We start from the raw sequence: 24,838 nt of genomic DNA, 5'->3' as shown, positions 1-24,838 counted from the left end.
TCTCTGACACCTTGCCCTCTCCGACCCACACCCCTGAAAGCACCCTGTCCTGTATCCCCTGTGTCGGGAGCAACGGAAATTCCCTCACCTGTTGTCTAGTAAACGCCCTCACCTGCATATATCTCAAGAAATTTCCCTGGGGCAACTTATACTTTTCCTCCAATGCTCCCAAGCTCGCAAAAGTTCCATCTATAAATAAATCTCCCACCCTCCTAATTCCCAACTGGTACCAGCTCTGAAAACCTCCATCCATTCTTCCTGGGGCGAACCTATGGTTGTTCCTGATTGGGGACCCCACCAGGGCTCCCCGCACCCCTCTCTGTCGCCTCCACTGTCCCCAGGTATTCAATGTTGCCGCCACCACCGGGTTCGTGGTAAACCTTTTAGGTGAGATCGGTAGCGGCGCCGCCACCAGCGCCTCTAAACTTGTCCCTTTACAGGACTTTCTCTCCAGTCTTTTCCACGCCGCTCCCTCACCCTCCATCATCCATTTACGTATCATTGCCACATTGGCGGCCCAATAGTAATCGCCCAAGTTCGGTAGTGCCAATCCTCCTCTGTCCCTACTACGCTGAAGGAACCCCCTCCTTACTCTCGGAACTTTCCCTGCCCACACGAAGCTCGTGATGCTCCTATCTATTTTATTAAAAAAGGTCTTGGTGATTAGTATAGGGAGACATTGAAATACAAATAAGAACCTCGGGAGGACCATCATCTTAATTGCTTGCACCCTGCCCGCCAGCGATAGAGGCTGCATGTCCCACCTCTTGAAGTCCTCCTCCATTTGTTCTACCAACCGTGTCAGATTAAGTCTGTGCAAGGTTCCCCAGCCCCTAGCGATCTGAATCCCCAGGTATCGGAAGTTTCTTTCCACTTTCCTTAGAGGCAAGCCTTCTATCTCTCTACTCTGGTCCCCTGGATGTATCACAAATAATTCACTCTTCCCCATGTTTAGCCTATACCCCGAGAAATCCCCGAACCCCCTCAAAATTCCTCTATCATCCCCCCCGCTGGGTCCGACACGTATAACAATAGGTCATCCGCGTATAACGAGACTCGGTGTTCTTCTCCCCCTCTAATCACCCCTCTCCATTTCCTGGAGTCTCTCAACGCCATGGCCAGAGGTTCAATTGCCAACGCAAACAACAATGGAGACAGCAGGCATCCCTGTCTTGTTCCCCTATATAGTCGGAAATACTCCGATCTATGTCGACCTGTAACTACGCTTGCCGTTGGAGCCACATAAAGAAGTCTAACCCAGCTAATAAACCCGTTCCCAAACCCAAACCTCCTTAACACTTCCCATAAATACTCCCACTCCACCCTATCAAATGCCTTCTCTGCATCCATTGCCGCCACTATCTCTGCCTCCCCCTCCACTGGGGGCATCATTATCACCCCTAATAGTCGTCGCACGTTAACATTCAGTTGTCTCCCTTTTACGAACCCTGTCTGGTCTTCGTGCACCACCCCCGGGACACAGTCCTCTATCCTCGATGCCAGTACCTTTGCCAACAATTTGGCGTCCACGTTCAATAATGAAATGGGTCTATAGGACCCGCACTGCAACGGATCTTTATCCCTCTTCAAAATTAACGATATCGTCGCCTCCGACATCGTCGGGGGTAGAGTCCCCCCTTTCCTGGCCTCATTGAACGTCCTCACCATCAACGGGGCCAACAAGTCCACATATTTTCTGTAATACTCCACCGGGAACCCGTCTGGTCCTGGGGCCTTCCCTGCTTGCATGCTTCCCAGTCCCTTAATAACCTTGTCCACCCCAATCGGTGCCCCCAGGCCTACCACCCCCCGCTCCTCCACTTTCGGGAACCTCAATTGGTCCAGGAACTGCCGCATCCCCTCCTCTCCCTCTGGGGGTTGAGACCTATACAGTTCCTCATAGAAGGTCTTGAACACCTCATTTATCTTTCCTGCCCTTCGCACCGTGTCTCCCCTTTCGTCTCTAATTCCTCCTATCTCCCTCGCTGCTGCTCTCTTTCGCAATTGATGAGCCAACAGGCGACTAGCCTTTTCACCATATTCATACCTCCTCCCCTGTGCCTTCCTCCACAGTACCTCCGTCTTTCTGGTGGTCAGAAGGTCAAATTCCGTCTGGAGTCGTCTCCTCTCCCCGTACAATTCCTCCTCTGGGGTCTCTGCAAATTCCCTATCCACCCTTAAAATCTCCCCCAGTAATCTTTCCCTTTCCTTGGCCTCTGTTTTCCTTTTGTGGGCCCCAATGGAGATAGGCTCTCCTCTGTAATCTCCTTTGTTTAAGCACAAAACACTAGTGTTTGATTTTACCTTCTCACCCTCCATCTGTATTTTAAATTCCACCATATTGTGATCGCTCCTTCCAAGAGGATCCCTAACTATGAGATCATTAATCAATCCTGTCTCATTACACAGGACCAGATCTAGGACCGCTTGTTCCCTCGTAGGTTCCATTAGATACTGTTGTAGGAAACTATCGCGGATACATTCCATAAACTCCTCAAGGCTGCCTTAACCGACCTGGTTAAACCAATCGACATGTAGATTAAAATCCCCCATGATAACTGCTGGACCATTTCTACATGCACCTGTTATTTCTTTGTTTATTGCCTGCCCCACCATAATGTTACTATTTGGTGGCCTATAGACTACTCCTATCAGTGACTTTTTCGCCTTACTATTCCTGATTTCCACCCAAATGAATTCAACCTTATCCTCCATAGCACCGATGTCATCCCTTACTATTGCCCGGATGTCATCCTTAAATAACTGAGTTACACCACCTCCCTTACCATCCACTCTGTCCTTCCCTATAATGTGATACCCTCGGATATTTAACTCCCAGTCGTGACCATCCTTTAACCATATTTCAGTAATGGCCACTAAATCATAGTCATTCATGATGATTTGCGCCATCAACTCATTTACCTTATTCCGAATACTACGAGCATTCAGGTAAAGTACACTTATGTTGGCTTTTATACCTCTGTTTTGAATCTTTACACCTTGATCAGCAACCTCTCCTAAGTTATTTTTCCTCTTAACTTTTCTCCTAATTTTCCTTGTCGTTGAACCCATATCTTCATGTAACAACCTGCCACGTCGCTGACCATTTATGTTTTTACTTCCCGTTTTATTCCTTTTAGTATTCCTGGTCCTATTCGCTGAGCTCCCCTCAGTCACTGTACCTTGTACTGTCGCCCTTTCTGATTAGTGACGATGGCTTCTCTGCCTTACACTTTCCCCCTTACTGCCTTTTGTTTCTGTCCCTGTTTTACTACCTTCTGACCTCCTGCATCGTTTCCCATCCCCCGGCCACATTAGTTTAAACACTCCCCAACCGCTCTAGCAAATAGCCCCCCATGGACATCAGTTCCAGTCCTGCCCAGGTCTAACCCGTCCAGTTTGTACAGGTCCCACCGCCCCCAGAACCGGTTCCAAAGCCCCAGGAATCTGAAACCCTCCCCCTGACACCATCCCTTCAGCCACGTATTCATCCTATATATCCTGTCATTTCTACTCTGACTAGCACGTGGCAACGGTAGTAATCCTGAGATCACTACCTTCGAGGTCCGATTTCTTAACTTCCTTCCTAGCTCCCTGTATTCTGCTTTTAGGACCTCATCCCTTTTTTTTACCAATGTCGTTGGTACCGATGTGTTGTTCAAAAAGGGGAGCAGAGACAACCCCGGCAACTATAGACCGGTGAGCCTCACGTCTGTAGTGGGTAAAGTCTTGGAGGGGATTATAAGAGACAAGATTTATAATCATCTAGATAGGAATAATATGATCAGGGATAGTCAGCATGGCTTTGTGATGGGTAGGTCATGCCTCACAAACCTTATTGAGTTCTTTGAGAAGGTGACTGAACAGGTAGATGAGGGTAGAGCAGTTGATGTGGTGTATATGGATTTCAGCAAAGCGTTTGATAAGGTTCCCCACGGTAGGCTATTGCAGAAAATACGGAGGCTGGGGATTGAGGGTGATTTAGAGATGTGGATCAGAAATTGGCTAGCTGAAAGAAGACAGAGGGTGGTGGTTGATGGGAAATGTTCAGAATGGAGTACAGTCACAAGTGGAGTACCACAAGGATCTGTTCTGGGGCCGTTGCTGTTTGTCATTTTTATCAATGACCTAGAGGAAGGCGCAGAAGGGTGGGTGTGTAAATTTGCAGACGATACTAAAGTCGGTGGTGTTGTCGATAGTGTGGAAGGATGCAGCAGGTTACAGAGGGATATAGATAAGCTGCAGAGCTGGGCTGAGAGGTGGCAAATGGAGTTTAATGTAGAGAAGTGTGAAGTGATTCACTTTGGAAGGAATAACAGGAATGCGGAATATTTGGCTAATGGTAAAGTTCTTGAAAGTGTGGATGAGCAGAGGGATCTCGGTGGCCATGTACATAGATCCCTGAAAGTTGCCACCCAGGTTGATAGGGTTGTGAAGAAGGCCTATGGAGTGTTGGCCTTTATTGGTAGAGGGATTGAGTTCCGGAGTCGGGAGGTCATGTTGCAGCTGTACAGAACTCTGGTATGGCCGCATTTGGAGTATTGCGTACAGTTCTGGTCACCGCATTATAGGAAGGACATGGAGGCTTTGGAGCGGGTGCAGAGGAGATTTACCAGGATGTTGCCTGGTATGGAGGGAAAATCTTATGAGGAAAGGCTGATGGACTTGAGGTTGTTTTCGTTGGAGAGAAGAAGGTTAAGAGGAGACTTAATAGAGGCATACAAAATTATCAGGGGGTTGGATAGGGTGGACAGTGAGAGCCTTCTCCCGCGGATGGAAATGGCTGGCACGAGGGGACATAACTTTAAACTGAGGGGTAATAGATATAGGACAGAGGTCAGAGGTAGGTTCTTTACGCAAAGAGTAGTGAGGCCGTGGAATGCCCTACCTGCTACAGTAGTGAACTCGCCAACATTGAGGGCATTTAAAAGTTTATTGGATAAACATATGGACGATAATGGCATAGTGTAGGTTAGATGGCTTTTGTTTCGGTGCAACATCGTGGGCCGAAGGGCCTGTACTGCGCTGTATTGTTCTATGTTCTATGTCTCCTCCACCACTGTATATAATATACAGTGAATGGTAGAACCCTCAAGAGTATTGAAAGTCAAAGAGATCTAGGAGTACAGGTCCACAGGTCATTGAAAGGGGCAACACAGGTGGAGAAGGTAGTCAAGAAGGCATACGGCATGCTGGCCTTCATTGGCCGGGGCATTGAGTATAAGAATTGGCAAGTCATGTTGCAGCTGTATAGAACCTTAGTTAGGCCACACTTGGAGTATAGTGTTCAATTCTGGTCGCCACACTACCAGAAGGATGTGGAGGCTTTAGAGAGGGTGCAAAAGAGATTTACCAGAATGTTGCCTGGTATGGAGGGCATTAGCTATGAGGAGCGGTTGAATAAACTCGGTTTGTTCTCACTGGAACGAAGGAGGTTGAGGGGAGACCTGATAGAGGTCTACAAAATTATGAGGGGCATAGACAGAGTGGATAGTCAGAGGCTTTTCCCCAGGGTAGAGGGGTCAATTACTAGGGGGCATAGGTTTAAGGTGAGAGGGGCAAGGTTTAGAGTAGATGTACGAGGCAAGTTTTTTACGCAGAGGGTAGTGGGTGCCTGGAACTCGCTACCGGAGGAGGTGGTGGAAGCAGGGACGATAGTAACATTTAAGGGGCATCTTGACAAATACATGAATAGGATGGGAATAGAGTGATATGGACCCAGGAAGTGTAGAAGATTGTAGTTTAGTCGGGCAGCATGGTCGGCACGGGTTTGGAGGGCTGAAGGGCCTGTTCCTGTGCTGTACATTTCTTTGTTCTTTGTGTACCACGACCACTGGCTGTTCACCCTCCCCCTCCAGAATGTCCTGTACCCGCTCCGAGACATCCTTGACCCTAGCAGCAGAGAGGCAACTTAGCATCCTGGAGTCTCGTTTGCGGCCACAGAAACGCCTGTCTATTCCCCTTACAATTAAATCCCCTATAACTATTGCACTGTCACACTTATCACCCGTCCCCTCTGCAGCAGAACCAACCGCGATGCCACGAGTTTGACTGTTGCTGTTTTCCCGAGAGGCCATAAGCATTCATTTTAATATATGGATATTTGAAGTCATGAATTGAATGTATTCGCACAAAACTTTTGCCCCTTTTGGATCCATTTTCTTGCAGTGATAAATAGAACATGCCTGCAAAAAACATTGGTTTTACACAAAAATTCAAAACTCCAGGCAGCTCTACAAGTTCACAATTTAATATCCCAATCTATTAGGCGATTGGATTGATGTGCTGAATCAAAAGACAGGTATATGGTAGAATAACAGAGTTTTCTAGTCCCTATTTTTACAGTATTCAGGGGGCACTGATACCTAAATTGGAGGGTGCCTGGATTACTAGTCCAGTGTGAATGCCACTACGCCACCACTTCCCCTAATCTGATACATTAATGAATTCAACAGAAAATGTGTTATGACCCGTAACAACTGGGAGCAGTTGGCAAATGCGCTGAAGTGTTAGGAAACCTTTCCCTTGACCTTTCTCTTCTTCTCTGGTTCACCTTCCATCCGAAGGTGCCAGCTGCCCAGTCGGCTCCGCGCCCTCCACAGCAGCAATGGTCCCTCAGTAGGACATCCTCATATATACCCACTTTGGGGGGCTAATAGTTTATACAGTGTCAATCGCCTATTGAAACTATTCTGGATGGACAGGTACTCAAAACATCAGCGTGGTCTTTTCTGTTTACATCCAGCTGAGGGTCACATCTTGCTCTTTTCTAAACACTTGCGCGATAAGGGGGTGCACAAGAAGCCATCTGAACAACTTAGGAATGTTAACATAGCAGCCTGAATTAAGTAACCTGGCCTGTTCCCATTGACTGTTTAAAGTTTTTTGCCTTTTTAGCTCTTGGGAATGTTATTTTATGCAGAAAATACTTTGGGTGCGATTCTCCACGTCAGAAACTAAGTGTTGACGTCCAGACTAAATCGGTGGATTTTGGCGCCGGTCCCAGATCAATTCTTGAACTGTTATTGGGCTGGCAGCGGCGGCACGTGGAACACGAGCGATTCCAATGAAAAACAGAGTCCGTTTCGCCAGGAACGGGATTGACACTCGAGAGGCTGACAAGCTGCAGCCGCACATTAGCATAGTCCCCACACACACTCGTTCCAGCCAATAAGATGGCAGCACGAAGAGTGGCCCCCCGTTTTGCAGATGTGAACCTCGAGTCCCTGGAGGAGGGGTGGGCGACCCTGTACCCCAGGATAGGAAGGAGGCTGCCACCCACCGCCGTACACCGAGCCAGGGCGCAGGCGTGGGCCCCACCACCACGACCGGACAGCAGCAAGGAAGAAGCTTCACAAAATCCGCAGGATGGCCAGGATGAGCAGGAAGCACCATGCCCCTGGCATTAATCCACGCCCCACCCGGAGGACGACCGGGCCCCACCCGCCGGCAGTGTGTGCGTTCCCCACCTTACATCATATGCCAGAACCCATCCCCCCACCCGAGGAGGCGGCAGCGCATAACCGCCGGACCTGCGGCACCTCACTTCAGCAGAGCGGTGGGACTGGACCTGGTTGCTGGGCTCGGTGAAAGGGCAGTCACCGAGGCAGAGGTTAGCATCGGGCGAGCAAGGGAGCCCCCGCCGAGTTGTGGTTCTCTGTGGCACGTGTGGCATGACCCACACACCAACCCCTTGCCACCCCCGCACCACAACTCTAATGCGCGATGCAATCGTGTCTCATGTCTTATGTCTTGTAGGATCACCCGGCTATGCGGTGGGCCCTTCTGGTACCCCGTCCCTGACCCCACCACCAAGTGGATCCCAGCAATGAGGAGGACAATGAAGAGAGCCCCCCAATGGTCGACGGCACAATTAGTGGACTTTTTAACCTCTCAGTTTCTGAACTGCTGCCTGCAATGGCCCAGCAAGTCATTCAGTTCAAGGGCAATTAGGGATGGGTAACAAATCCTAACCTCGGCAGCAACAGCCACATCCAGTGCTAGGATAAAGGAAAAAAATGAACAGTCCTCCTGTTTCTTAATGACTCCATGGGCACAATTTACCGTCCGTGTCCCGTTGGAATCGGTACGGGCCGCTGCCGGGAGATCCCGGGAGAAGCCAATCCGGAATCTCAGACGGTCGCTACGCCTCGTGAGACCTGTAGCCATGTAAAATGGCTGCGTTCCGATTAATCTGGCCAAAACCCAGTTTAAAATGGCTAACCCGAAAGACTGCTGGGAAAAGCAGCCAAGAAGACACAAGCAGGCAGCTGCAGACAGTTTTGCATATTCGGCTCTGGGAAGTTAGCCCAGATCGATACTCAGGGCTATCAACAGCCCATCAACCCAGGTATTCGCAGTTGCATTCAGGACTGTTTGCAGCCAATCTATTCAGACATCCACAGTTAAATCGGCTATCCCCGGGAACAATTGCAACATATTAGCAATTGAATGCCGGGCCAGACCTGTCGGCGCCTGCAGTGGCCGAAACAAAGACAGGTGAGCGACCACCCCCCAATCGAGGAATCGCCTCACCATTGGACACATCGACCCCAGAGATTGGGGACAGAATCCAATCACTTGGGTCTCAGGGTTAAGGCCCGCCCCGGGAGGCGGGAAGCCCCTGGGCCCGATAAAAGTGAAGGTCAAAGTTTAGATCTCTCTCGCTCATCTTCGCCTGCTCGAGACCTTCGCAAGACCAGCCACCAGCAAGTGTATTTGAATCCAATGATCGCTATCCGGTAGAGACACCTAGCCACCGACCTGTAGCAGCCTTTTGAATCCCGCGGGTCAGATTTGATTGGACAAGCCATTCGTTTCCCTGACCTGGTGGGCTCTTCCTAAGTTAAGTATTGGCCAGTAGTGATAGGTTTATTATATAGAAAGTAGTATTAGGGTATTAATATTGCTTGTTGTATATAATAAATGACCGTTGTTTTAATCCTTACTAAGCGGTGTGCTGTGTTATTAATCATAACCTGAACTTGAACCACGTGGCGGTATCATAAAGATACCTGGCGACTCATGAACAAAGGTGACCTAAACAGAGCAAATAGACTAAAGCTAAAAAGAGCAACAGACCTAACGTGATCCTGTGAGACGTAACGATCAGCATCCCGCCCACAATGGGCAGGGCGCAGACTTGTATGGTTAAATGAGTTTAAAAGCTCACTTAACTGTGCCGATGCCAGATCAAACCTGCTCCCGGGGTCTATCGGCCTCGGCGAGACCACCTCAGCCCAGCGCCGTTCAGCACTGGTCCCCACAAATGGGAACTAGGCGTAATGACACTTGGGCAGGGGGGTCACCCAGGCGATGGGAGGTCTCCCAGCCGTCGCCAACTGGGGAGAGTGGCACTGCTGATGCCATCCAAGCACCATGGTACCACCAACCCGGCAGTGCTACCTGGGCACCCTGGTAATGCCATACTAGTTGTCACGGTGCCAGGCGTCAGTGTCAGGGTGCCCGGCTGGCAGTGTCAGGGTGCCAGGCTGGCAGTGTCAGGGTGCCAGGCATCAATGTCAGGGTGCCAGGCATCAATGTCAGGGTGCCAGGCTGGCAGTGTCAGGGTGCCAGGCTGGCAGTGTCAGGGTGCCAGGCTGGCAGTGTCAGGGTGCCAGGTGTCAGTGTCAGGGGTCAGTGTCAGGGTGCCAGGCGTCAGTGTCAGGGTGCCAGGCTGGCAGTGTCAGGGTGCCAGGCGTCAGTGTCAGGGTGCCAGGTGTCAGTGTCAGGGTGCCAGGCGTCAGTGTCAGGGTGACAGGCGTCAGTGTCAGGGTGACAGGCGTCAGTGTCAGGGTGACAGGCGTCAGTGTCAGGGTGCCAGGCGTCAGTGTCAGGGTGCCAGGTGTCAGTGTCAGGGTGCCAGGTATCAGTGTCAGGGTGCCAGGAATCAGTGTCAGGGTGCCGGGCGTCAGTGTCAGGGTGCCAGGCTGGCAGTGTCGGGTGCCAGGCTGGCAGTGTCAGGGTGCCAGGCTGGCAGTGTCAGGGTGCCAGGCGTCAGTGTCAGGATGCCAGGCGTCAGTGTCAGGATGCAAGGTATCAGTGTTAGGGTGCCAGGCGTCAGTGTCAGGGTGCCAGGTGTCAGTGTCAGTGTGCCAGGCTGGCAGTGTCAGGGTGCCAGGCTTCAGTGTCAGGGTGCCAGGTATCAGTGTCAGGGTGCCAGGTATCAGTGTCAGGGTGCCAGGTATCAGTGTCAGGGTGCCAGGTATCAGTGTCAGGGTGCCGGGCGTCAGTGTCAGGGTGCCAGGCTGGCAGTGTCAGGGTGCCGGGCTGGCAGTGTCAGGGTGCCAGGCGTCAGTGTCAGGGTGCCAGGTGTCAGTGTCAGGGTGCCGGGCGTCAGTGTCAGGGTGCCGGGCTGGCAGTGTCAGGGTGCCAGGCGTCAGTGTCAGGGTGCCAGGTATCAGTGTCAGGGTGCCAGGTATCAGTGTCAGGGTGCCAGGCGTCAGTGTCAGGGTGCCGGGCGTCAGTGTCAGGGTGCCGGGCTGGCAGTGTCAGGGTGCCAGGCGTCAGTGTCAGGGTGCCAGGCGTCAGTGTCAGGGTGCCAGGCATCAGTCAGGGTGCCAGGCGTCAGTGTCAGGGTGCCTGGCGTCAGTGTCAGGGGGCCAGGTGTTAGTGTCAGGGTGCCAGGCTGGCAGTGTCAGGGTGCCAGGCGTCAGTGTCAGGGTGCCAGGCTGGCAGTGTCAGGGTGCCAAGCTGGCAGTGTCAGGGTGCCAAGCTGGCAGTGTCAGTGTGCCAGGCTGGCAGTGTCAGTGTGCCAGGCGTCAGTGTCAGGGTGCCAGGCGTCACTGTCAGGATGCCAGGCGTCAGTGTCAGGGTGCCAGGTATCAGTGTCAGGGTGCCAGACTGGCACTGTCAGTGTGCCAGACTGGCAGTGTCTGTGTGCCAGGCGTCAGTGTCAGGGTGCCAGACTGGCAGTGTCAGGTGCCAGGCGTCAGTGTCAGGGTGCCAGGCGTCAGTGTCAGGGTGCCAGGCTGGCAGTGTCAGGGTGCCAGGCGTCAGTGTCAGGGTGCCAGGTATCAGTGTCAGGGTGCCAGGCGTCAGTGTCAGGGTGCCAGGCATCAGTGTCAGGGTTCCAGGCGTCAGTGTCAGGGTGCCAGGCGTCAGTGTCAGGGTGACAGGCGTCAGTGTCAGGGTGCCAGGCGTCAGTGTCAGGGTGCCAGGCTTCAGTGTCAGGGTGCCAGGTATCAGTGTCAGGGTGCCAGGTATCAGTGTCAGGGTGCCAGGTATCAGTGTCAGGGTGCCGGCGTCAGTGTCAGGGTGCCGGGCTGGCAGTGTCAGGGTGCCGGGCTGGCAGTGTCAGGGTGCCAGGCGTCAGTGTCAGGGTGCCAGGTGTCAGTGTCAGGGTGCCAGGCGTCAGTGTCAGGGTGCCGGGCGTCAGTGTCAGGGTGCCGGGCTGGCAGTGTCAGGGTGCCAGGCGTCAGTGTCAGGGTGCCAGGTATCAGTGTCAGGGTGCCAGGCGTCAGTGTCAGGGTGCCGGGCGTCAGTGTCAGGGTGCCGGGCTGGCAGTGTCAGGGTGCCAGGCGTCAGTGTCAGGGTGCCAGGCGTCAGTCAGGGTGCCAGGCGTCAGTGTCAGGGTGCCTGGCGTCAGTGTCAGGGGGCCAGGTGTTAGTGTCAGGGTGCCAGGCTGGCAGTGTCAGGGTGCCAGGCGTCAGTGTCAGGGTGCCAGGCTGGCAGTGTCAGGGTGCCAAGCTGGCAGTGTCAGGGTGCCAAGCTGGCAGTGTCAGGGTGCCAGGCTAGCAGTGTCAGGGTGCCAGGCTGGCAATGTCAGTGTGCCAGGTATCAGTGTTAGGGTGCCAGGCGTCAGTGTCAGGGTGCCAGGCGTCAGTGTCAGGGTGCCAGGCGTCAGTGTCAGGGTGCCAGGCGTCAGTGTCAGGGTGCCAGGCGTCACTGTCAGGGTGCCAGGCGTCAGTGTCAAGGTGCCAGGCTGGCAGTGTCAGGGTGCCAGGCGTCAGTGTCAGGGTGCCAGGCGTCAGTGTCAGGGTGCCAGGCTGGCAGTGTCAGGGTGCCAGGCGTCAGTGTCAGGGTGCCAGGCGTCAGCGTCAAGGTGCCAGGCTGGCAGTGTCAGGGTGCCAGGTGTCAGTGTTAGGGTGCCAGGCGTCAGTGTCAGGGTGCCAGGCGTCAGTGTCAGGGTGCCAGGCGTCAGTGTCAGGGTGCCAGGCAGCAGTGTCAGGGTGCCAGGCGTCAGTGTCAGGGTGCCAGGCGTCAGTGTCAGGGTGCCCGGCGTCAGTGTCAGGGTGCCAGGCGTCAGTGTCAGGGTGCCAGGCGTCAGTGTCAGGGTGCCAGGCGTCAGTGTCAAGGTGCCAGGCTGGCAGTGTCAGGGTGCCAGGCGTCAGTGTCAGGGTGCCAGGCGTCAGTGTCAAGGTGCCAGGCTGGCAGTGTCAGGGTGCCAGGTGTCAGTGTTAGGGTGCCAGGCGTCAGTGTCAAGGTGCCAGGCGTCAGTGTCAGGGTGCCAGGCGTCAGTGTCAGGGTGCCAGGCGTCAGTGTCAGGGTGCCAGGCTGGCAGTGTCAGGGTGCCAGGCATCAGTGTCAGGTGCCCGGTATCAGTGTTAGGGTGCCAGGCATCAGTGTCAGGGTGCCAGGTATCAGTGTCAGGGTGCCAGGCATCAGTGTCAGGGTGCCAGGTATCAGTGACAGGGTGCCAGGTATCAGTGTCAGGGTGCCAGGTGTCAGTGTCAGGGTGCCAGGCGTCAGTGTGCCAGGCTGGCAGTGTCAGAGTGCCAGGCTGGCAGTGTCAGAGTGCCAGGCTGGCAGTGTTAGGGTGCCAGGCTGGCAGTGTCAGGGTGCCAGGCTGGCAGTGTCAGGGTGCCAGGCTGGCAGTGTTAGGGTGCCAGGCTGGCAGTGTTAGAGTGCCAGGCGTCAGTGTCAGGGTGCCAGGCTAGCAGTGTTAGGGTGCCAGGCTGGCAGTGTTAGGGGCCAGGCTGGCAGTGACAGGGTGCCAGGCTGGCAGTGTTAGGGTGCCAGGCGTCAGTGTGCCAGGCTGGCAGTGTTAGGGTGCCAGGCGTCAGTGTCAGGGTGCCAGACTGGCAGTGTCAGGTGCCAGGCGTCAGTGTCAGGGTGCCAGGCGTCAGTGTCAGGGTGCCAGGCTGGCAGTGTCAGGGTGCCAGGCGTCAGTGTCAGGGTGCCAGGTATCAGTGTCAGGGTGCCAGGCGTCAGTGTCAGGGTGCCAGGCGTCAGTGTCAGGGTTCCAGGCGTCAGTGTCAGGGTGCCAGGCGTCAGTGTCAGGGTGACAGGCGTCAGTGTCAGGGTGCCAGGCGTCAGTGTCAGGGTGCCAGGCTTCAGTGTCAGGGTGCCAGGTATCAGTGTCAGGGTGCCAGGTATCAGTGTCAGGGTGCCAGGTATCAGTGTCAGGGTGCCGGCGTCAGTGTCAGGGTGCCGGGCTGGCAGTGTCAGGGTGCCGGGCTGGCAGTGTCAGGGTGCCAGGCGTCAGTGTCAGGGTGCCAGGTGTCAGTGTCAGGGTGCCAGGCGTCAGTGTCAGGGTGCCGGGCGTCAGTGTCAGGGTGCCGGGCTGGCAGTGTCAGGGTGCCAGGCGTCAGTGTCAGGGTGCCAGGTATCAGTGTCAGGGTGCCAGGCGTCAGTGTCAGGGTGCCGGGCGTCAGTGTCAGGGTGCCGGGCTGGCAGTGTCAGGGTGCCAGGTGTCAGTGTCAGGGTGCCAGGCGTCAGTCAGGGTGCCAGGCGTCAGTGTCAGGGTGCCTGGCGTCAGTGTCAGGGGGCCAGGTGTTAGTGTCAGGGTGCCAGGCTGGCAGTGTCAGGGTGCCAGGCGTCAGTGTCAGGGTGCCAGGCTGGCAGTGTCAGGGTGCCAAGCTGGCAGTGTCAGGGTGCCAAGCTGGCAGTGTCAGGGTGCCAGGCTAGCAGTGTCAGGGTGCCAGGCTGGCAATGTCAGTGTGCCAGGTATCAGTGTTAGGGTGCCAGGCGTCAGTGTCAGGGTGCCAGGCGTCAGTGTCAGGGTGCCAGGCGTCAGTGTCAGGGTGCCAGGCGTCAGTGTCAGGGTGCCAGGCGTCACTGTCAGGGTGCCAGGCGTCAGTGTCAAGGTGCCAGGCTGGCAGTGTCAGGGTGCCAGGCGTCAGTGTCAGGGTGCCAGGCGTCAGTGTCAGGGTGCCAGGCTGGCAGTGTCAGGGTGCCAGGCGTCAGTGTCAGGGTGCCAGGCGTCAGCGTCAAGGTGCCAGGCTGGCAGTGTCAGGGTGCCAGGTGTCAGTGTTAGGGTGCCAGGCGTCAGTGTCAGGGTGCCAGGCGTCAGTGTCAGGGTGCCAGGCGTCAGTGTCAGGGTGCCAGGCAGCAGTGTCAGGGTGCCAGGCGTCAGTGTCAGGGTGCCAGGCGTCAGTGTCAGGGTGCCCGGCGTCAGTGTCAGGGTGCCAGGCGTCAGTGTCAGGGTGCCAGGCGTCAGTGTCAGGGTGCCAGGCGTCAGTGTCAAGGTGCCAGGCTGGCAGTGTCAGGGTGCCAGGCGTCAGTGTCAGGGTGCCAGGCGTCAGTGTCAAGGTGCCAGGCTGGCAGTGTCAGGGTGCCAGGTGTCAGTGTTAGGGTGCCAGGCGTCAGTGTCAAGGTGCCAGGCGTCAGTGTCAGGGTGCCAGGCGTCAGTGTCAGGGTGCCAGGCGTCAGTGTCAGGGTGCCAGGCTGGCAGTGTCAGGGTGCCAGGCATCAGTGTCAGGTGCCCGGTATCAGTGTTAGGGTGCCAGGCATCAGTGTCAGGGTGCCAGGTATCAGTGTCAGGGTGCCAGGCATCAGTGTCAGGGTGCCAGGTATCAGTGACAGGGTGCCAGGTATCAGTGTCAGGGTGCCAGGTGTCAGTGTCAGGGTGCCAGGCGTCAGTGTGCCAGGCTGGCAGTGTCAGAGTGCCAGGCTGGCAGTGTCAGGGTGCCAGGTGTCAGTGTCAGGGGTCAGTGTCAGGGTGCCAGGCGTCAGTGTCAGGGTGCCAGGCTGGCAGTGTCAGGGTGCCAGGCGTCAGTGTCAGGGTGCCAGGTGTCAGTGTCAGGGTGCCAGGCGTCAGTGTCAGGGTGACAGGCGTCAGTGTCAGGGTGACAGGCGTCAGTGTCAGGGTGACAGGCGTCAGTGTCAGGGTGCCAGGCGTCAGTGTCAGGGTGCCAGGTGTCAGTGTCAGGGTGCCAGGTATCAGTGTCAGGGTGCCAGGAATCAGTGTCAGGGTGCCGGGCGTCAGTGTCAGGGTGCCAGGCTGGCAGTGTCGGGTGCCAGGCTGGCAGTGTCAGGGTGCCAGGCTGGCAGTGTCAGGGTGCCAGGCGTCAGTGTCAGGATGCCAGGCGTCAGTCTCAGGATGCAAGGTATCAGTGTTAGGGTGCCAGGCGTCAGTGTCAGGGTGCCAGGTGTCAGTGTCAGTGTGCCAGGCTGGCAGTGTCAGGGTGCCAGGCTTCAGTGTCAGGGTGCCAGGTATCAGTGTCAGGGTGCCAGGTATCAGTGTCAGGGTGCCAGGTATCAGTGTCAGGGTGCCAGGTATCAGTGTCAGGGTGCCAGGTATCAGTGTCAGGGTGCCGGGCGTCAGTGTCAGGGTGCCAGGCTGGCAGTGTCAGGGTGCCGGGCTGGCAGTGTCAGGGTGCCAGGCGTCAGTGTCAGGGTGCCAGGTGTCAGTGTCAGGGTGCCGGGCGTCAGTGTCAGGGTGCCGGGCTGGCAGTGTCAGGGTGCCAGGCGTCAGTGTCAGGGTGCCAGGTATCAGTGTCAGGGTGCCAGGTATCAGTGTCAGGGTGCCAGGCGTCAGTGTCAGGGTGCCGGGCGTCAGTGTCAGGGTGCCGGGCTGGCAGTGTCAGGGTGCCAGGCGTCAGTGTCAGGGTGCCAGGCGTCAGTGTCAGGGTGCCAGGCATCAGTCAGGGTGCCAGGCGTCAGTGTCAGGGTGCCTGGCGTCAGTGTCAGGGGGCCAGGTGTTAGTGTCAGGGTGCCAGGCTGGCAGTGTCAGGGTGCCAGGCGTCAGTGTCAGGGTGCCAGGCTGGCAGTGTCAGGGTGCCAAGCTGGCAGTGTCAGGGTGCCAAGCTGGCAGTGTCAGTGTGCCAGGCTGGCAGTGTCAGTGTGCCAGGCGTCAGTGTCAGGGTGCCAGGCGTCACTGTCAGGATGCCAGGCGTCAGTGTCAGGGTGCCAGGTATCAGTGTCAGGGTGCCAGACTGGCACTGTCAGTGTGCCAGACTGGCAGTGTCTGTGTGCCAGGCGTCAGTGTCAGGGTGCCAGACTGGCAGTGTCAGGTGCCAGGCGTCAGTGTCAGGGTGCCAGGCGTCAGTGTCAGGGTGCCAGGCTGGCAGTGTCAGGGTGCCAGGCGTCAGTGTCAGGGTGCCAGGTATCAGTGTCAGGGTGCCAGGCGTCAGTGTCAGGGTGCCAGGCATCAGTGTCAGGGTTCCAGGCGTCAGTGTCAGGGTGCCAGGCGTCAGTGTCAGGGTGACAGGCGTCAGTGTCAGGGTGCCAGGCATCAGTGTCAGGGTGCCAGGCTTCAGTGTCAGGGTGCCAGGTATCAGTGTCAGGGTGCCAGGTATCAGTGTCAGGGTGCCAGGTATCAGTGTCAGGGTGCCGGCGTCAGTGTCAGGGTGCCGGGCTGGCAGTGTCAGGGTGCCGGGCTGGCAGTGTCAGGGTGCCAGGCGTCAGTGTCAGGGTGCCAGGTGTCAGTGTCAGGGTGCCAGGCGTCAGTGTCAGGGTGCCGGGCGTCAGTGTCAGGGTGCCGGGCTGGCAGTGTCAGGGTGCCAGGCGTCAGTGTCAGGGTGCCAGGTATCAGTGTCAGGGTGCCAGGCGTCAGTGTCAGGGTGCCGGGCGTCAGTGTCAGGGTGCCGGGCTGGCAGTGTCAGGGTGCCAGGCGTCAGTGTCAGGGTGCCAGGCGTCAGTCAGGGTGCCAGGCGTCAGTGTCAGGGTGCCTGGCGTCAGTGTCAGGGGGCCAGGTGTTAGTGTCAGGGTGCCAGGCTGGCAGTGTCAGGGTGCCAGGCGTCAGTGTCAGGGTGCCAGGCTGGCAGTGTCAGGGTGCCAAGCTGGCAGTGTCAGGGTGCCAAGCTGGCAGTGTCAGGGTGCCAGGCTAGCAGTGTCAGGGTGCCAGGCTGGCAATGTCAGTGTGCCAGGTATCAGTGTTAGGGTGCCAGGCGTCAGTGTCAGGGTGCCAGGCGTCAGTGTCAGGGTGCCAGGCGTCAGTGTCAGGGTGCCAGGCGTCAGTGTCAGGGTGCCAGGCGTCACTGTCAGGGTGCCAGGCGTCAGTGTCAAGGTGCCAGGCTGGCAGTGTCAGGGTGCCAGGCGTCAGTGTCAGGGTGCCAGGCGTCAGTGTCAGGGTGCCAGGCTGGCAGTGTCAGGGTGCCAGGCGTCAGTGTCAGGGTGCCAGGCGTCAGCGTCAAGGTGCCAGGCTGGCAGTGTCAGGGTGCCAGGTGTCAGTGTTAGGGTGCCAGGCGTCAGTGTCAGGGTGCCAGGCGTCAGTGTCAGGGTGCCAGGCGTCAGTGTCAGGGTGCCAGGCAGCAGTGTCAGGGTGCCAGGCGTCAGTGTCAGGGTGCCAGGCGTCAGTGTCAGGGTGCCCGGCGTCAGTGTCAGGGTGCCAGGCGTCAGTGTCAGGGTGCCAGGCGTCAGTGTCAGGGTGCCAGGCGTCAGTGTCAGGGTGCCAGGCGTCAGTGTCAAGGTGCCAGGCTGGCAGTGTCAGGGTGCCAGGCGTCAGTGTCAGGGTGCCAGGCGTCAGTGTCAAGGTGCCAGGCTGGCAGTGTCAGGGTGCCAGGTGTCAGTGTTAGGGTGCCAGGCGTCAGTGTCAAGGTGCCAGGCGTCAGTGTCAGGGTGCCAGGCGTCAGTGTCAGGGTGCCAGGCGTCAGTGTCAGGGTGCCAGGCTGGCAGTGTCAGGGTGCCAGGCATCAGTGTCAGGTGCCCGGTATCAGTGTTAGGGTGCCAGGCATCAGTGTCAGGGTGCCAGGTATCAGTGTCAGGGTGCCAGGCATCAGTGTCAGGGTGCCAGGTATCAGTGACAGGGTGCCAGGTATCAGTGTCAGGGTGCCAGGTGTCAGTGTCAGGGTGCCAGGCGTCAGTGTGCCAGGCTGGCAGTGTCAGAGTGCCAGGCTGGCAGTGTTAGGGTGCCAGGCTGGCAGTGTCAGGGTGCCAGGCTGGCAGTGTCAGTGTGCCAGGCTGGCAGTGTTAGGGTGCCAGGCTGGCAGTGTTAGGGTGCCAGGCGTCAGTGTCAGGGTGCCAGGCTAGCAGTGTTAGGGTGCCAGGCTGGCAGTGTTAGGGGCCAGGCTGGCAGTGACAGGGTGCCAGGCTGGCAGTGTTAGGGTGCCAGGCGTCAGTGTGCCAGGCTGGCAGTGTTAGGGTGCCAGGCGTCAGTGTCAGGGTGCCAGACTGGCAGTGTCAGGTGCCAGGCGTCAGTGTCAGGGTGCCAGGCGTCAGTGTCAGGGTGCCAGGCTGGCAGTGTCAGGGTGCCAGGCGTCAGTGTCAGGGTGCCAGGTATCAGTGTCAGGGTGCCAGGCGTCAGTGTCAGGGTGCCAGGCGTCAGTGTCAGGGTTCCAGGCGTCAGTGTCAGGGTGCCAGGCGTCAGTGTCAGGGTGACAGGCGTCAGTGTCAGGGTGCCAGGCGTCAGTGTCAGGGTGCCAGGCTTCAGTGTCAGGGTGCCAGGTATCAGTGTCAGGGTGCCAGGTATCAGTGTCAGGGTGCCAGGTATCAGTGTCAGGGTGCCGGCGTCAGTGTCAGGGTGCCGGGCTGGCAGTGTCAGGGTGCCGGGCTGGCAGTGTCAGGGTGCCAGGCGTCAGTGTCAGGGTGCCAGGTGTCAGTGTCAGGGTGCCAGGCGTCAGTGTCAGGGTGCCGGGCGTCAGTGTCAGGGTGCCGGGCTGGCAGTGTCAGGGTGCCAGGCGTCAGTGTCAGGGTGCCAGGTATCAGTGTCAGGGTGCCAGGCGTCAGTGTCAGGGTGCCGGGCGTCAGTGTCAGGGTGCCGGGCTGGCAGTGTCAGGGTGCCAGGCGTCAGTGTCAGGGTGCCAGGCGTCAGTCAGGGTGCCAGGCGTCAGTGTCAGGGTGCCTGGCGTCAGTGTCAGGGGGCCAGGTGTTAGTGTCAGGGTGCCAGGCTGGCAGTGTCAGGGTGCCAGGCGTCAGTGTCAGGGTGCCAGGCTGGCAGTGTCAGGGTGCCAAGCTGGCAGTGTCAGGGTGCCAAGCTGGCAGTGTCAGGGTGCCAGGCTAGCAGTGTCAGGGTGCCAGGCTGGCAATGTCAGTGTGCCAGGTATCAGTGTTAGGGTGCCAGGCGTCAGTGTCAGGGTGCCAGGCGTCAGTGTCAGGGTGCCAGGCGTCAGTGTCAGGGTGCCAGGCGTCACTGTCAGGGTGCCAGGCGTCAGTGTCAAGGTGCCAGGCTGGCAGTGTCAGGGTGCCAGGCGTCAGTGTCAGGGTGCCAGGCGTCAGTGTCAGGGTGCCAGGCTGGCAGTGTCAGGGTGCCAGGCGTCAGTGTCAGGGTGCAAGGCGTCAGCGTCAAGGTGCCAGGCTGGCAGTGTCAGGGTGCCAGGTGTCAGTGTTAGGGTGCCAGGCGTCAGTGTCAGGGTGCCAGGCGTCAGTGTCAGGGTGCCAGGCGTCAGTGTCAGGGTGCCAGGCAGCAGTGTCAGGGTGCCAGGCGTCAGTGTCAGGGTGCCAGGCGTCAGTGTCAGGGTGCCCGGCGTCAGTGTCAGGGTGCCAGGCGTCAGTGTCAGGGTGCCAGGCGTCAGTGTCAGGGTGCCAGGCGTCAGTGTCAAGGTGCCAGGCTGGCAGTGTCAGGGTGCCAGGCGTCAGTGTCAGGGTGCCAGGCGTCAGTGTCAAGGTGCCAGGCTGGCAGTGTCAGGGTGCCAGGTGTCAGTGTTAGGGTGCCAGGCGTCAGTGTCAAGGTGCCAGGCGTCAGTGTCAGGGTGCCAGGCGTCAGTGTCAGGGTGCCAGGCGTCAGTGTCAGGGTGCCAGGCTGGCAGTGTCAGGGTGCCAGGCATCAGTGTCAGGTGCCCGGTATCAGTGTTAGGGTGCCAGGCATCAGTGTCAGGGTGCCAGGTATCAGTGTCAGGGTGCCAGGCATCAGTGTCAGGGTGCCAGGTATCAGTGACAGGGTGCCAGGTATCAGTGTCAGGGTGCCAGGTGTCAGTGTCAGGGTGCCAGGCGTCAGTGTGCCAGGCTGGCAGTGTCAGAGTGCCAGGCTGGCAGTGTTAGGGTGCCAGGCTGGCAGTGTCAGGGTGCCAGGCTGGCAGTGTCAGGGTGCCAGGCTGGCAGTGTTAGGGTGCCAGGCTGGCAGTGTTAGGGTGCCAGGCGTCAGTGTCAGGGTGCCAGGCTAGCAGTGTTAGGGTGCCAGGCTGGCAGTGTTAGGGGCCAGGCTGGCAGTGACAGGGTGCCAGGCTGGCAGTGTTAGGGTGCCAGGCGTCAGTGTGCCAGGCTGGCAGTGTTAGGGTGCCAGGCTGGCAGTGTCAGGGTGCCAGGCTGGAATTTTGCCTGTGCTGGGGATCAAGCCCAGGGGTGGCCTGTCCGAATGATGTGGGGTGCAGAGGGGCTCAAAGACCCCCAACAGGTGAGTTGGGATGTTGGTGGGACGAGTCCGGGGGTCAGGTCGGGGTCAATTGACCCGTGTGCCACATTCTCTTCCTCCATCGAGGAGCTCCACTTGTCAGCGCGCCTCAGTGAAGGAAATTACTTTAAGTGCGGCCTCAGGGGAGCATTCCCCTTTGAGGCCAAAAGAAGGCGGGGTTAGATAGCGGGGTCGTGCCCTGCTGCAAGTGCCAGGAACGAACTCCCTAATCCTGCTCTGAACGGATTCCTTTTTTTGTTTGGTTAGATTACGCCCATGACTATGAATTGCCGATTTGCATGTTCCCCATGTATTTGGATCATACTGAACTATTTGCCTGAATCAATTGTACCAGTTCCCACACCTTCATAATTCTGAATATCTTTGTAACAAGGCAGAACAAACCCTATTTTCTGAATGTATTCTTATAACCTAGATTCTTGGTGTGAAGGATCATCTTTGATTTTTGGTCACCTATTCATAAGGATTCTTGAGAGGTTGCAGAAACAAGGAATATTCACATTACTTAACATCTGGTGTGATTAACACCACACAACTGCAACAATATAATGTTCTTTGATTTCCCAACGCTAATACAATCTACTTTCCTTTTTGCCATTTTATTGCAGTCATTGGGTCAATGACTTTAGAGATTTATCCACATCCTCTTTCCTGTCCAGCACACTATCTTCATATTCATGCTTCCAACTATTATTCTTTACCCATATTCCACACTGAAATACAGTGCCCACTGTTGTCTGAGAGTTGCTAATCATGGCTCGCCACACTTCTCTATTTTTAGCTGTCTTTCCACGATGTCATGCTAATCACAATGCGGCAAGTAGAAGAGGCAGACCCGGAGAGCTAAATCAGTCATTGTGATTGTATCAGTTCTGTCAAAATTATTGAGCAGCACGCTCTAATCCACCCTGAAATGCAATTGCCAAATTGAAGGAAATACCTGACCTTAGGCAACTGTATTGCAATTTGGAAACGTGAAACAAAAAAGGACAACTATTTCAGTGAGTCAGCACAAGCAGCAGTAACATAAATCTGCATTGTCCCGTAATACACAACGGAGTGAAATGTTGGGCAGGCCGAGAACTTTCCTCATCGGTAGCTGTAACCCGAGCACCTCCTCCAGGATTCTGCTCAGTTTTCTTTTCCTCCAGGTACTTTTGAATGAGAAGAATTGAGGAGTGGATCTTCCACCTGCACCACCTCTTGTCAAAGATGTGTTTCTGAGAGAGCTCTTGGCTGTGGTTATCTTTGGAATTTTGCCCTGTACACACTTAGTGGGCCAGTCGCAAGTTAACCAGTTTCCATTACAAATCCACTGAAATCTTCTGAAAGCTGCCAACCCTTTACCAAGTAAAAGTATCAACCTCGAAACAATGAGGGGGGACTCAAATATGGGAATTGCAGCGGTCTCTGTGTTACATGTCAAAAAATTCTATTCTGCTGAACTTCTACCTTACAATTCTAAGTATAATCTGATCAGCACTGAATCAAATTTGAGCATCTAATCTAAAAAGGGAGGGAAAGTACTGGAGCAGACGTACAACAGCAACATCAGAACCGGAAAGAAATCCAATGTAGTTATGTGACACAGCATCAGTCGTTCATGGAGAAACTTGTCACCATACAGATTATGGTGCAGCTTCTATAATTAACAACACCAGCCCGTACCAACACCAAATTCCCGTACCAGCCTCCCCGAACAGGCGCCGGAATGTGGCGACTAGAGGCTTTTCACAGTAACTTCATTTGAAGCCTACTTGTGACAATAAGCGATTTTCATTCATTTCATTCAAACTAATATTCAAATGCATGCTGTGGTCTAACCCTTTGTAAATACGCTGGCAATGATTCCTTGGGGTGGGCATGCACATATTCGCCACAGTTTGCCATGATGATGACTAGCCTTCCTCTCCTTGTTGTTTTTATTTAAGAGGGTGGTTTCCTCTACTTCCATTGGTACATCGGCATGGTCAGTAGAATTCACCTTCGCAACCGTACCCTGGAACAAGAATATAACATATATCACATTTATTAGGCATCTAATCTGTTCACTTTTGCTACGGGATAATTTGAGAGGTTATTTATGAAAATGAATGGGATTGAAATCTCCATATATTCTATATGATGCAACCAATGATTAATAGCGTTATGTTTCGGTTAAATTGTTGGAAAGGACTGGGTGGGTGTGCAGCCCTGGGGCGATCTTATCAAGGTATTGGTTAATATGGACAAAGATATATTTTTAGTATTGCTGTTAGTGGCTGTAAAGTGGTCAATTCCACCACTAAGCAGCTGAAATACCTGCTGTTAGAATTGGTGCTGCATCAAAACGGCCACCAGAAAGCTGGTCTGCTAATACTGCAATGCTAAAATTCAACACAAAATTCTACTCTCAGGCCAGCAAACACCAGCAGGCTCAGATGTAGTGAGAACTGCACACACAATCTGATAAACATCAAGTTAACTCTAACTGGTTAGTCAACTGACAGACATCATAAATGATTACCCTAACGATAGCAAGTTTTTAAACCATTCCTATAACAGGTTAGGATTGTGTGTCAATGGAGTGAGCATGGTCTTTTCATACCAATCGATGCTACTTCTAGCAATCGTAAATGAGCCACATTACGAGCTTGACTGGTCATCTTAAATTAGTTGTTAGTGTAACTATTAGTGCCTCAAGATTGTTCAGCAAATGCTGCCCAATCACTTACACCAATAGTTGCATTAACAACCAATTTAAGACAATCAGTTGAGCCTGTAACGTGGCTCTGTGTACCTGAACAGGCGCCAGAATATGGCGTCGAGCGGATTTTCACAGTAACTTCACTGCAGTGTTAATGTAAGCCTACTTGTGACAATAAAGATTATTATGAAATGATTGGGATACCTGATCACAGTCATGTTAAAATGTGAAAGGAACAACAGTGTGGTGAATAAGGTTGGCGAGTTACAATCACAAATAGCAGTGTGGGGATCTAATGTAATGGCAATAATGGAAATGTGGGCCAGGATTTTCTGCTCTCAAGATATGGTGAGGAGGCATTTACGAGACTCCTAAATGACCTTCTTATGGGCTGATCTGATTAACACTACACTCCTGTATGCTTCACCTGATGCCGGTGTCTATGTATTTAGATTGTGGACTTTGTGTTGCCCTATTATTTTTATTTTGTCATGTATTAAATGATCTGTTTGAGCTGCTCGCAGAAAAATACTTTTCACTGTAGCTCGGTACACGTGACAATAAACAAATCCAATCCAATCCAATTTGGGTGGAAGGGATGTCTGTGTTAACGTCGCTGTGCGAAAATCATGGGTTTGAGCTGGGGGTGGGGGGGGGGTTGTAGGGTAGGGTGAACGGGGGGGGGGGGGTGTAGGGTAGGGTAAACGGGGGGGGGTGTAGGGTAGGGTAAACGGGGGGGTGTAGGGTAGGGTAAACGGGGGGGGGGTGTAGGGTAGGGTAAACGGGTGGGGTGTAGAGTAAACGGGGCCTCCTCTTGTGCAAGGATGAGCCTGATACAGTTTAAGGTGGTGCACAGGGTGCATACGACTCGGGCGAGAATGAGTGGGTTCTTTCAGGGGGTAGCAGATGAGTGTGAGAGGTGTGGGCAGGGGCCAGCGAATCACCCGCACATGTTTTGGGGTTTCAAAAAGTTGGTAAGATTCTGGGCGGGAGTGTTTATGGTCTTAGCCAGGATAGTGGAGGAGGGAGTGGACCCAGACCCTTTGGTGGCGATATTTGGGGTTTCAGAGAAGCCGGAGCTCATGGAGAGGAGGAAGGCCGATGTCTTGGCCTTCGTCTCTCTGATTGCACGGCGGCGAATTTTACTGGCGTGGCGGTCGGCATCGCTGCCGGGGGTAGCGGCTTGGTTGGGTGACCTGTATGACTTCCTGCAGTTGAGGAAGATAAAATATGAGTTAAGGGGTTCTTCGGGGGGGTTTGAGGAAAGGTGGGGGGGGGTGTTTGTGACCATGTTTGAGGGGCTGTTTGTCGCCGGGGGGGGGGTAAAAAAGGGAAAATATTTGTACAGACTGTATAGTTGATTGTTGGGAAGTATGTTTCCCGGGGTGTTTATTTGCTGTAACCTTTTCTGATTAATGTTTACATGTTTGTAATAAAATACATTTAACAAAGAAAGTATTTTGTGCTCCCACTTGCATGGAGTGGGGTCGGCAATGAGGGCAGAAAATATAGCGAGAAATGTAAAGTCGTGTTTCACATCGGCATAAACGTATGACATAATTATCCCCTCCCCCATCATTGACAGGCGGGTTTCCCAACGTTCAATGTTGGGAACATCATTAATACGGCTGTCAGACCCCTATGCCAGAATCAGAGTTACAAGGTTGAGTAACAAGGTTGTCCTCCTTGGAGCAAAGGAGACG

General features: G+C 55.2%; 1 protein-coding gene across 8 annotated transcripts in view; it reads right to left on the bottom strand.

The window, feature by feature from the left end:
- LOC140408248 (sodium/hydrogen exchanger 9B2-like) overlaps positions 1-24,838 on the bottom strand; it is a 261,503-nt gene that overhangs the window by 111,307 nt on the left and 125,358 nt on the right. For all 8 annotated transcript variants that reach the window (XM_072495199.1, XM_072495192.1, XM_072495196.1 and 5 more), the window contains one exon: positions 22,274-22,448. In XM_072495199.1, coding sequence (XP_072351300.1) covers positions 22,274-22,448 — 175 coding nt within the window. The remainder of the gene's footprint in view (positions 1-22,273; positions 22,449-24,838) is intronic.

The sequence above is a fragment of the Scyliorhinus torazame genome, chromosome 3, assembly GCF_047496885.1.
Source record: "Scyliorhinus torazame isolate Kashiwa2021f chromosome 3, sScyTor2.1, whole genome shotgun sequence".
NCBI classification, from domain to species: Eukaryota; Metazoa; Chordata; class Chondrichthyes; order Carcharhiniformes; family Scyliorhinidae; genus Scyliorhinus; species Scyliorhinus torazame.
The sequence above is the reverse complement of the archived record's forward strand: the minus strand, read 5'-3'. Positions and strand labels throughout refer to the sequence as shown.